Genomic DNA, 12,260 nt, shown 5'->3' with positions numbered 1-12,260 from the left:
CCACAGCCTGGGAGACTGGGCTGGGAGAGGCTGTGCCCAAGCCCCAGGCAATTCCCAGCATTTCTGGCCAAGCTCTACTCCAAGAGAGTTAAGAATCAGACCCATCTCAAATGATACGTCTGTTGGGAACAGATGCATGACTAGACAACAGGCAGAAGAGCGAGCACATCACAGCCCACGGAGCCCGCACCTCCTTCCCTACCTTCCTCGTCTGCAGGGCTCACCTGGCAGGTTATAAAGCCGGACTACCTGGTGAACGTGCTCATAGTAGGCCACCACCTCTGAGAAGAAAGGGCCTTCCGTGATGCGCAGCACGGGAGGGTCCTTGGGGATGTAGGGCTGGGGAAAGAGCAGGTGGCCGCTGAACCCACGGCACAGAGAGCAAAGCAGGGAGATGCTGGCCCGCGGTCAGGCAGGAGGACTTGTTTCCAGCAGGCTCTGGGCTGAGACCCCTGGCCGAGCCGGGCCCAGGCTCCCAGGCAACGTTCCTCAGTCTCCCACTCCCCGCAGGGGCAGTGCAGGCGAGGCACCCTGGCAGGCAGGGTCGCCCTGGACGAAGGCCTGTACCCTTCTTCCTGCCCTCCGCTCCTGAGGCCTCCAGGGCCTGCTGGGGTTTGCAAGGTGCCTCTAGTTACCTTGGCCTCGCCATCAGGCAGGAAGAGGTAGGCTCCACTCTTGTCTTTGGACGAGCGGGTGCCATAGATGAGGAACTCCATGCCCACCCGCTGCTCCTGCTCCTCGTCCACCCTTCGGATGCTCTGCCGAGAGACACAGCCCTGACCCCTGGCCCCACACCCGCGTGTCAGGCCCGCCCCCGGGAGGGAGCCCAGCCCTGCTTCCCTGTGCTGTCAGCTCAGGGCCCAGACGGCCCGCTCCCGGGTCCACCATGAGTCAGGTGGCAGCGCACTCATGGTCCGGAGGCAGCTTGCACGACCCCCCCGACATGCGCGCCCTCCTCCGGCTCCCAGCCCCTGGCACTTTACCTTGAGGAGCCCAGTGAGGCCTGAGAACCAGACCTGCATATAGCGGTTGCTGAGGGCGAAGTCGCTGGTGCCAGAGTCAATGACGCGTAGAGGGAACACCTCGTGCCTGCTGACGGACAGCTGCCGCCCATGCAGGTAGACACGCACGGAGGAGGGCAGGGTGCGGGGCCCGTCCAGACCCAGCTGCAGCTGCAGCACGCCCAGGCCCAGCGCCGGGAGGCGGACGGGCACAGACACCTGCGGGCACGGGAAGGGTGAGGAAGCGTGGGCCACGGCATGGATGTCAGTCTTGGATGCCTGGGGTTCTGGCCCTGAGAGCCTGAGCAAGTCCCTGCACCCACTGGGGCCTCGGTGCCCTCTGCCCAAAGCACAGGTGATGTTACTTGCCCCTCGTCAGACTTTCATGAGTCTCAAATGATATCTGGAAAACTATGAGATGGTAAACACACGTTAAGCTTTCAATAAATATTTGTTGAATGAACAAACGACGGGGCAGCATAACTGCCATTTTTACTATTATCATACTATACCAAACTTCCCCTTCCTTTCAAGGACAGACTCAAAGCCCAGGAGTGACTGTCCTCTGGGCAACCCCCCTCCCCAAGACTCTGGTCCCCAACCTGGGGAGTAAGAAGGCTGCAAGCAGGAGGGTGGGAAGCCAGTGTCCATGGGCAGTGTGAGGCTCCGGAGAGAGGCCAAGGATCAGCACAGAGGGCCAAGGCCGGGCCCCACCTGCCAAGCCCCCGCCTCACCTGGTAGACGTCAGGGACCATGTCAGTGGCAGAGCTCCAATGCGCGCTGACCTGCACAGCCAGGGGCTGACCCTCCTCTGTAAGGACCCGCACCCGGGGTGAGCTGACCAGAAGGGACACCACGCTGAGCCGTTCCTGCTCCAGTGGGTTGAACAGCACCACGTACCTGTGAGCAGAAAGTAGGCTCATCCAGGAGGCCACTGCTCTGGCGGCAGTGGAAGCAGGAACAGTGGCCAGGCCAAGAATCCCTCAGTGGTTCGGCAGGGTGGGGGTGGGAGGGTGCCCAGAGCCAGGAAGGGGCTTTGCCTCTGCGCCTGGCCCAGCCCGGCTCACCTGGGTGAGGAATCCAGCTGGATCACTGTGCGCTCTGGTAGGGCATCGTGATTTAAGCGGGTGTCATCCTGGAATGAAGTGGGTGGGAAGAAAGAACTATCACGGGGCTTGGCCTACTCGGAGTCTTGCCTCCCCCCACCCCCCAAACGTGTCCCAGATGGGGACCAGCAGCTGCGCCAGGCACAGAGCTTTCACTCCAGGACCGGGAAGGAAAAGGACAATGCCCTCGCACCACAGTTCTCGGCACAGGGCTGCACACCAGAGGGTCCCCCTGAGCAGGTGCGGGAGCGGGGCTCACCATTTGCAGGAAGGGTGACTCAGGGTCAAAGTGGTAGCTTTTCTTGTCCCCTAGCACCAGATAGTGAGCTGCGTTAATGATGACCTGCTTCAGGTTGACAAGGGAGCGCAGAAGCCTGGGAGGGCGGGCAGGAGAGGGACCATGGGAGAGGTGACCACCGAGATACTGTCCACCTGCCAACAGGGCGAGCCCTTGGCAGGCCTGTCCACTGACTGCCCAGTGCATCCTCCCTATTGGAACAGCGGGTCAAGGCGTGGAGCTGATGGGGAAGAGGAGAGGGCTCCCACCTGATCCCATAGTCCACAACAACTGCCTCCTTGGCAGTGCCAGTGATAGCGTCGTGGTGCTGGAAGAGTCCCAGTGTGCGCCGAGCTTCCGTCAGAAGGGCAAAGTTTGAGAGCGGGTACTGGCTGGCCACTCCAGAGCGCCGGGCATGAGCCACAGCCAGGCTGTACAGAATCTCTGCCCCCCTGCCCAGAGAGAGAAGTCAGCCTCCTGCCATACAGCTCCCTAGGGCCCACCCTCACTCTGCAAGACCCATTCCTTTTCCTTTCACCCTTTCTCCACTTGTCTTGGTCTCCATGCCCTTCTAGTCCCTTCTGAGCCAATCCAGCCCCTCCTTAAACCTCAAAGGCTTACTCTATCCCTCCAGCCTGGAAGTGGGGGCAGGTCTCACCGCAGGTGCGCTTCCAGGACACGGTCCAAGCTCTTGTAGAAAGGCCGTGAAGTGTAATAGCCTGTCCAGTAATGGTCCTCCCGGTCCGCGTAGGAGAAGAAATCCCCGCTCAGCACAGGAAACCCTGGAGGCTGGGCCCCTGGCTCCACCCCTGTCCTCTTATATAGAGCATCAAAATAGTCGGAGAGGGTGCCAAACTGGGCCTGTGGGGACCACCAAAAACCGCTTCCATCAGTTCCAGAGTCTTCTGGGAATTGCAGCCCCCCAGTGCTGCAGTGGAGACTAGGGGCAAGGATGTTTGCCTATGCAGAGAGTAGTCACCATGTCCTACCTTCTGGGCCTCGAGAAGCTGAGGAACCTGGGAAAGAACTGTGACATAAAAGGGAAACCGTGCCCAGAGTTGGGAATGAACCCCTGCTTTGGAGCAGTATTGGGGAGCATGAAACCTCACAGGAAGGGCTGGGCTGCAGCACCACCGAGGCCCCCTCCCCGATGAGTGTCCCTTCACACCTGCACGTGGAGATCAGGCTTGCTGTTAAGGAAGTCGAAGAGCCGCTGGTAGTTGAAGAACTGGGCATCCCACTCCTGGGGCTTGTCATATCGGAAGTCATCGCCCAGCGGCACCAGGAGGACGTTGCTTCGGAAGAGCCGGGACTTCTTCCTGTACTGGTCCAGGAGCAGGCCTGCCCTGCAGGTGGGAAGGGGGACGGGCCCCACATGGAGTCTCACATTATAGGATCCTGAGCAGAGCCAGCCTGAGAGGAGCCCTCTGATACATCCTCGTCACAGAGTCACTCGGCTTGGGGGTAGATACCTCATGGGGTGAAACCCAGTCCCAGGGAGCCCAGTGTTCTCCAAACAACTAGAGAGTTCTTCCTGATGCATGGCTTCAATTCCCTGGCCCCAGTTCTGCCCTTGGATACCACAAAGAACAAACCAGTCCTCCTTCCCCATCATGGTCCCTCAGACATATCCAAGATGTGTAAGCATTCCCCTGTGCTTTCTCGTCAGCCTCTGCAATCCCAGCCCCCCTATTTGGTCCCTACATAGCAGGTGAGAATCCAGTCACCAGCAGTTCTCTTGAGTAGCCCGTCTGCCAGGATCCCAGAGTGCGGGGCCCAGTGCTGAATATGGGAGTTCGGGGGAAGGCAGGCCACACCCCCTAGTCTGGCCAGAGCTGTCGTGTGTGCTTATACAGGCATGTCTGGCGGCCCCCACTGTCACCCCACCATGCTGACATCAGTGATCATGTTTTCTGTGCATGCGGCCCAGCAAGATATTTTCTCATCCTGAACTTTCCTATTCTGTCTGCTGAAGCTAAGGGTAGAACCTTACATTTATCTAATCTTATCTGGTTAGGTTCAACCCACGTCCCAACCTACTGAGATCTTTTGGGATCCTGACTCTGACACTCCAGCTTTGTTTGCCACCAGTTAGTGATGCAGCACAGCCCTAGACTGAAGAGCCTGGACTTGGGGACCGGACTACACCAACACTAGCTCTGTATGCACTAGCTGTGTGACCTTGGACAACTTACTTAACCTCTCTGGGCCTCAGTTTCTATAAAATGAGAAAAACATCAGTACCTACTGTCATAGTATTATGAGAATTACAATGAACTGAGTGAATTAATATTTGTTAAACACTTAGAACAGTGCCTGGCACTGTTCTACATAAACATTTATTATTTCCTTTTTCATCCAAGTCATTAATGTAATCAACAGAAAAACAGAGACCTGTGGCATTAAAGCCTCTTTCTCTTTTTAGACCAGCCTGGTAATTGGCATGTTATGGGTGTTACAGTTCAACCAGCCACTAATGTACTTAGCCATGCTGGTGCAGCTTGTTCTGTTCCACTTTGCTCTCAAGGAAGGACTCCTCAAATACCACCTTCCCCTAATTTATCATCCTTGTAAGCCCTTTAAAGGAGAAAACGAGAGCTTCCCTGGTGGCGCAGTGGTTAAGAATCCACCTGCCAATGCAGGGGACACGGGTTCAATCCCTGGTCCGGGAAGATCCCACATGCTGCGGAGCAACTAAGCCCGTGCGCCACAACTACTGAGCCTGTGCTCTAGAGCCCGTGAGCCACAACTACTGAGCCCCCGTGCCACAACTACTGAAGCCTGCACACCTAGAGCCCGTGCTCTGTGACAAGAGAAGTCACCGCAGCGAAAAGCCCGCGCATCGCAACGAAGAGTAGCCCCTGCTCACCACAACCAGAGAAAAGCCCGCGCACAGCAAGGAAGACCCAACACAGCCAAAAATAAAATAAATAAAATAAATTTAAAGGAGAAAATGAGGTTATCTCCCATGACTTGCTCTCTGTAAACCTGGCCTGGCATCTGTAGATCACAGCTGCTGCTTTCAGAAAAAGCATGCCTTAAAAGCCCTAGATTCTTGCTTGGAATCAGCATTTAGATTTCTGGATTCTGGAAACAAAAGACCACTTTCTTTCCCTTCTGGTCACATGTTTCACCTCTTGGACATCATGGAAATCGGAGGATTGCAACATGAAAACCCGTTCAACTTGTTATATTCTTAAGGCCAGTCCAGTTCTGGCTAAACAATTGTTTAGCTCTCTCTTAATCCACCTTTTCCCAGGGGAGCTGATTTCAGCAACATCTTTTGGGGTCCCTAAGGATTCTCTCAAAGGGAACAGGTCTGTTTTCTCAGAGGCTGGAGGCTGTTGGGCGGGACAGAATGTGCATCTGAATGGGATTCTGGGTGCACAGAGCACTGAGGATCCCGGGTGACTTCAAGTCAAGGCAGGAGGCCCGAGCTTAATGCAGGCATACCAGACTGAAGGTTGTAAGGCACTGGATCTAATCTGAGAATTACTTGCCTCAGTCAGTCTACTGGCTCCGACAGTTTGTTAGGACACTGGAAAACATACTCATTTGGGAAAATAAAAACATTCTGGAAAAGGTGGTTCCTTAGAGCCACTCACTCTAGTTTTCCAGGAAAACACAGTAAAGGAACTGTCACTGCAAGGGCTGTGGGCCTGAACTCACCAACCGAGCCCACCCCCATTTTATGAATGTGGAACCCGAAGCCCCCGTGCAGCAGAGCCCAGACCAGAAGCCAGGTCTCCTGACTCCTCTGCAGAGTGAAAATGACACCACCACACCTAGTCCAGGTCTGGGAGCAAGTACCTCTCGGCCACATTTGTCTCTGTGATAGCCCGGGGTGGCACCTTCCAAGGGCAGTTGATGCGCCCCCCAGGCAAGCGCTTGAAATCAAACTGGCAGCAGATCTTGGGATCCGGGCCACATGTATGGGGGACGTCATAGCTGTAGAAAGGCATCATGTGGCAGAAGATGTCTGTGCTGGAGTCCGAATCTATAGAAAACACACCAAGCAGTCAGCCCCTGGAGCTGGGCACAGGGATGCCGGGGGTGGGAGGGGATCTGCTCCAGCTAAAGGCGTGAACTAGACTTTCGGCTGCAGAGGACATGCAGGCCAATGGTCAGGACACAGGGAGGGCTCTGGAGCCCATAGCTCCTCCAGGAGACAGACAGCAGGCTCCACAGAGGCCAGAGATCAATGTGATCCCCACCTAACCTGAAGGGGAGAGCTTCTGACGGTCTGCACCAGTGTTTGTTGGTCTGCTCTAAAGGACAGATGGGTCTTATTTCTGATATCCCTGCCCTTTCCCAGTGGGAACCACTGCTGTGACCCCCCTCCACCCTACCTGGCCTTACCCCAGGTCTGCCTCCACATGAACTCCAGGCTGTGGGTGGCAGCAAAGTGCTTCTTGATAGCATAATGTACCCTCTGAATCAGCATGCTGGTCAGGTTGGCACGGCGCAGCAGGTAAGGCATGGTGGGGCTGTATCCAAAGGGGTCCACTGCCCAGCCTGAGCGCGGGGTTGCACCTGGGCAGGGGCATGGAAGCCAGAGGCCTGAATGCCTCAGGGCCTGGTCTCCCGGCACAGGGGCCCCAGAGCCCGTCTTGCCATCACACCACACCCACGCTGGTGGAATTAGCCTAGAAAAGAAGCACTCCCTGCCAATCCTTGTGCCTTAGAGCCCCCTGCTGTCCTCTGGGCCCAGCTATGGGGGCAGACTCCCACTGCTGAGCCCGGACTCACCGAGGTTTTTCTCCAGCCACTGGTGTCCCTCAATGAGCTGGTCAACCAATGCAAAGTAGTGGGAGTTGGCCTCATCCGGCATTACCCAGCCTCCTGTTGCAATCTCCAGCTGCCCGTTTCCCACCAGCCTGGAGTTAAGGACTCACACTCAGCCTGGGGCAGAGACCCTCTGCTCAGTCCTGCCAACCAGATGCCGGGACCTGTGTGTACTGGCCTCACTGAGCCAGTTCACCCAAACCCAGGACCAAGACAACAGACATGCGCCCTCCTCTCTCTCCAGCCAACCTCCATGCTGTCCTGGCTCTGCTTATTCCTGGATCTCTGCGCTTCCAGGGGCCAGGCCCTATGCTTTCTCTTCCCTGTGCTCACACTACTTTGATTCCTCCTAACACTAGTGACCCTCAAATCAGTTCTTGCCTTCTCATTCCTGGCCCCTCTACCATCACTCCTCATCTCTGCCAAGGTTCCCCCTGCCTCTCCCTGACACCTTGGCACCTGCAGCTCCAGGAGAGGACTTCACACCCATCCTAGGGCCCAGAGGATAGCCCTCCTGCCTCCCTGACTGGCACTGGCCTTCGGACTGCTGCTCTCTTTTGGGCATTGATGTTGTCCCACCACTTGGCGAAGAAGGAGACTTCCGCCCAGATGAAGCGCCGCCGGGGGTCCTCTTGCAGCTTGGACACCATGTTGTTGAGAATGTGCTGTGTCTGCTCTGTGTAGTACTTGTCAAAGGTCTTGAGCCAGCCTGGGAAGCCAACATAGGGTCCCCTGAGGATGCCACCATCTTCTTCAACTGTCCCTCCCTTACCTTTGCCATCAGGAAGCCCACCCCAGACAAAGCAATCTTAAGAAAAACAGACCTGGAGGAATCAGGCTCCCTGACTTCTGACTATATTACAAAGCTACAGTAATCAAAACAGTATGGCACTGGCACAAAACCAGAAATATAGATCAATAAAACAGGATAGAAAGTCCGAAGATAAACCCATGTACCTATGGTCAACTAATCTACGACAAAGAAAGCAAGAATATACAATGGAGAAAAGACAGTCTCTTCAATAAGTGGTGCTGGGAAAACTGGACAACTACATGTAAAAGAATGAAATTAAAACACTCTTAATACCATACACAAAAATAAACTCAAAATGGATTAAAGACCTAAATGTAAGGCTGGATACTATAAAACTCTCAGAGTAAAACATAGGCAGAACACTCTGACATAAATCACAACAATATCTTTTTTGATCCACCTCTTAGAGTAATGAAAGTAAAAATAAACAAATGGGACCTAATTAAACTTAAAAGCTTTTGCACAGCAAAGGAAACCATAAACAAGACGAAAAGACAACCCTCAGAATGGGAGAAAATATTTGCAAATGAAGCAACGGACAAAGGATTAATCTCCAAAATATACAAACAGCTCATGGAGCTCAATATCAAAAAAGAACCCAATGAAAAAATGGGCGGAAGACCTAAATAGCCATTTCTCCAAAGAAGACATACAGATGGCCAAAAAGCACATGAAAGATGCTCGACATCGTTAATTAGTAGAGAAACGCAAATCAAAACTACAATGAGGTAACACCTCACACCAGTAAGAATGGCCATCATCAAAAAATCTACAAATAATAAATGCTGGAGAGGGTGTGGAAAAAAGGGAACTCTCCTACACTGTTAGTGGGAATGTAAACTGGTACAACCATTATGAAGAACAGTATGGAGGTGCCTTAAAAAACTAAATATAGGGCTTCCCTGGTGGCGCAGTAGTTGGGAGTCCGCCTGCCGATGCAGGGGACGCAGGTTCGTGCCCCGGTCCGGGGAGATCCCACATGCCGTGGAGCGGCTGGGCCCGTGAGCCATGGCCGCTGAGCCTGCGCGTCCGGAGCCTGTGCCCCGCAACGGGAGAGGCCACAACAGTGAGAGGCCCACGTACCGCAAAAAAAACCACACTAAATATAGAACTACCATATGATCCAGCAATCCCACTCCCAGGCATATATCCGGGGAAAACCATAATTCAAAAAGATACATGCACCCCAATGTTCACTGCAGCACTATTCACAATAGCCAAGACATGGAAGCAACCTAAATGTCCATCAGCAGAGGAGTGGATAAAGAAGATGTGGTACATATATACAAAGGAATATTACTCAGCCATAAAAAAAGAAATCCCATTTGCAGCAACTTGGATGGACCTAGAGATTGTCATACTGAGTGAAGTAAGTCAGACAGAGAAAGACAAATACCATATGATATCACTTACATGTGGAATCTAAAAAAATGGTATAAATGAACTTACTTACAAAACTGAAATAGAGTCACAGATATAGAAAACAAACTTATGGTTACCGGGGGGAGAGGGGGGAGGGATAAATTGGGAGATTGGGACTGACATATACACACTACTATATATAAAACAGATAACTAATAAGGACGTGCTGTACAGCACACGGAACTCTACTCAATACTCTGAGAACACCTATATGGGAAAAGAATCTAAAAGAGAATGTATATGTGTGTACGTATAACTGATTCACTTTGCTGTACAGCAGAAACTAATACAACATTTTAAATCAACTATACTCCAACAAAAATTTAAAGAAGTAAAAAAGAAAGCCCACTCCACACCCTGGCTCCCAGGGTCTGCTGGGCCCTCACCTGGGTCATTGTGAGAGTGAGGGACCACAAACACCTGCAGGTCTTCAGTGTCCCAGTCGTGCGGGCTATAAGAGATCTCAAAGCCTTGCTTCCACACGCCGCCATCCACGTTGTCAAATGGTAACTCCTCTGATACAGTCAGCATCTGCCAGGCAGGAGAGCAGCTCAGTGCCCCAGCCATGCCACTGTGGGTCCCTGCCAGCTCTGACTCTTACCTGCAGCTCTGGTTTCTGGCCCCGGACCCCCAAAGCAAATTGGCAGTCTTGAGGGGAGATGGAGAAGAAGCTGGGTCGGGGCTCTGGTGGCACCACCCAGGAGCCATTGGACATATAGTACGGCAGCAGGGCAGGTGGGCCCTCCACGTTGGCCGTCAGCTCCAGCACAGAGTCCTTGATGTGGCTGATGATCTCATGATTCTCCTCCAACAGCTGCTCCAGCTGTTCAATGCGGTTCTGGAGCACAGAAATCTGACTCTGCCAAAAAAACCAAAAAGCAATCACTCCCAGCTCCTTATGTCACAAGAAGGATCTCTGCATGGGGCCCACCACCTGAGGCCTGACTATGATCCTTCCCTCCCCAGTCAAAGGCAGGACCATGAGCCTACAGGGCTGGATTGCTCTGGTCAGATAAGGGAAGAGGTGTGAATCACTACTGAAGACTGCAGTCCACTTGGGTTGGGAGTAACCTCACTCTCTAGCTTATGGATGGCAAAGATTTCACCTCCCATGCCTATTCTCAACAATTGGCGTTGCCTCTCAGGAGCATTGTGCTGACAAGGACTGCACTGGGGCTTAGTGGGAAGGGATGCTGCAATCCATTAGCAATGTCTGCCAATAATTCAGGAGGACGGAGCAGCAGTACATATTGCCATTTTCCCTCCCTCCTTTCTTTTTGCCATCAGTGCTTTCAGCTTTGAGTTTCTAGAAAATCTGCCTATTGGGAAGGAATGTTCTTGCCCTGGGCTGACATGACTCTCCAGCTGGGGCAATAACCCGATCCCAGATGATTTGTGTATGAAGAGATCAGCAATCAGGCATGACTCACCCGGGGGAAGTTCCCACCGTTCTGGTGTCGGGTGGGATCATGCTGCACTCGATCCAGCATGAGGTAGAGTGAGAAGACAGCCACACAGAAGATGGCAGCCCCACACACTGTCACCTGCTTTTTCAGCTTCATAATGGCCTCCACACACACCTGGCCGGAGGGACACCACATGTAGCTCCAGCAGGCAAAAATCCCTTTGGTGGCCTTTCCACCAAATGCCCCAAGGAGTTCCTGAGGGCTGCTCCCGAAGAACACCAAAGAAAAGAAAGCTTCTAAGCACCGAATCCCGACACTGGCTATGGATCCTGACCCAACCTGGATCGTATTCTCTTGGCTGAGACACAGAAAGCACTAGTAAGAGGCACATGTGAGGCCGGTCCTGCCTGGTCCTCGCAGCAGCTTTGCCCCTAGGGTGGAGATGATGCTCTCTCCCAGGCAGATGCTATTAAAAAACACGCCCGGAAAACAAAACTTCCCAGCTGTGACTCCTGAGTTCGCCATACAACTTCCTGATTATAACCAGCTGCCCACAGAGCTTGCCTACAAGAAAGACACAGCCAGTTAAAGGACGTGGGTGTCCAAGCTCCCTGGCCATGTGCCTCTAATTTCAGAGGAATATACTGGTATCTATTTTGATTTAAAGAATATAGACAAAGCCCCAAGAGACTAACAAGAAAGCCTTTCTCCCTGCCCGCTTGCATCAGACTGGTACTCACCAGAAACAGTGACTGGCACAGCTGGTCTCTTATTCAGAAATGCAGAATGAATAAAAAAAGAAGCCACAGCTTATGTTTCTAACATAAAGAGTCCTCTCCCTGTTAGCTCTGACTCCTGCAGTGGGTAACTTTCAGCCTCTGCTTACAGAGCATTTAGGGGGGCCCCTGGAAGCCACCAGTGATTGATGTCAAAGATAACCTGAGTAGGGAAAAGCTAGGCACAGCTGTTCGGCTGTGGGGCAACTTCAGAGAATCAGGGTCCTCCGCCACCGCCCGCGGCCCGCACTTGCCTGCTGGGCGGAGGGAGACAGCTAGCTGCCGGCTGAGCGGCGGCGGGAGCGGCAGCTCAGGAGTCTTCCTCCAGCCCTCGGGCTGAGGAGCTCTGTCGCCTCTGCAGGGCTGTGCCCTATTTAGCGCGATCTTATTCCGCTCAGGAGCCTCCGGGCAATATTTTTAGCCCTGGGAGGCTGAGTCCAGGCCAAAGTAGGTGGAGCTGGGGAGAGAGAGTTGGATCTCAGAGGGGGGCCGGCACCTGCCGCCGGGTCTTCGGCTACTCGCCCGCTCGCCGGCCCAGCCCCCTCCCGGCCCTCGACCCTCCCCGGCTCTGCCGGGCCCCGGGACCGCAACGGCAACTGACCCGTGCGGGAGCTCGGGCCGCCTCCGACTCCAAAGCGCCGCACGCGCTCCTGCCGCTCAAGCCCGGCCTCGG

The 12,260-nt window shown here is 53.9% G+C and overlaps 1 protein-coding gene across 3 annotated transcripts in view; it reads right to left on the bottom strand.

Moving 5' to 3' along the window:
• MAN2A2 (mannosidase alpha class 2A member 2) overlaps positions 1–12,260 on the bottom strand; it is a 28,456-nt gene that overhangs the window by 8,798 nt on the left and 7,398 nt on the right. For 2 of the 3 annotated variants that reach the window (XM_024766516.1, XM_024766518.1), the window contains exons 2-18: positions 11,842–12,044; positions 10,836–10,985; positions 10,007–10,264; positions 9,792–9,936; positions 7,707–7,878; positions 7,134–7,261; positions 6,744–6,917; positions 6,195–6,381; positions 3,553–3,730; positions 3,043–3,245; positions 2,654–2,836; positions 2,367–2,481; positions 2,069–2,136; positions 1,736–1,901; positions 984–1,220; positions 636–758; positions 225–339 (exon numbers count right to left, since the gene is read on the bottom strand). In XM_024766516.1, coding sequence (XP_024622284.1) covers positions 225–339; positions 636–758; positions 984–1,220; positions 1,736–1,901; positions 2,069–2,136; positions 2,367–2,481; positions 2,654–2,836; positions 3,043–3,245; positions 3,553–3,730; positions 6,195–6,381; positions 6,744–6,917; positions 7,134–7,261; positions 7,707–7,878; positions 9,792–9,936; positions 10,007–10,264; positions 10,836–10,967 — 2,584 coding nt within the window. In that variant the 5' untranslated portion in view covers positions 10,968–10,985; positions 11,842–12,044. Of the gene's footprint in view, positions 1–224; positions 340–635; positions 759–983; positions 1,221–1,735; positions 1,902–2,068; positions 2,137–2,366; positions 2,482–2,653; positions 2,837–3,042; positions 3,246–3,552; positions 3,731–6,194; positions 6,382–6,743; positions 6,918–7,133; positions 7,262–7,706; positions 7,879–9,791; positions 9,937–10,006; positions 10,265–10,835; positions 10,986–11,841; positions 12,045–12,188 lie in introns of all 3 variants that reach the window. The other variant, XM_024766517.1, reaches the window with a different exon arrangement.

This window comes from Neophocaena asiaeorientalis, unplaced genomic scaffold, assembly GCF_003031525.2.
Source record: "Neophocaena asiaeorientalis asiaeorientalis breed wild unplaced genomic scaffold, Neophocaena_asiaeorientalis_V1.1 scaffold346, whole genome shotgun sequence".
Classification (NCBI taxonomy): domain Eukaryota; kingdom Metazoa; phylum Chordata; class Mammalia; order Artiodactyla; family Phocoenidae; genus Neophocaena; species Neophocaena asiaeorientalis.
This window is presented reverse-complemented; position numbering and strand designations above follow the sequence as displayed.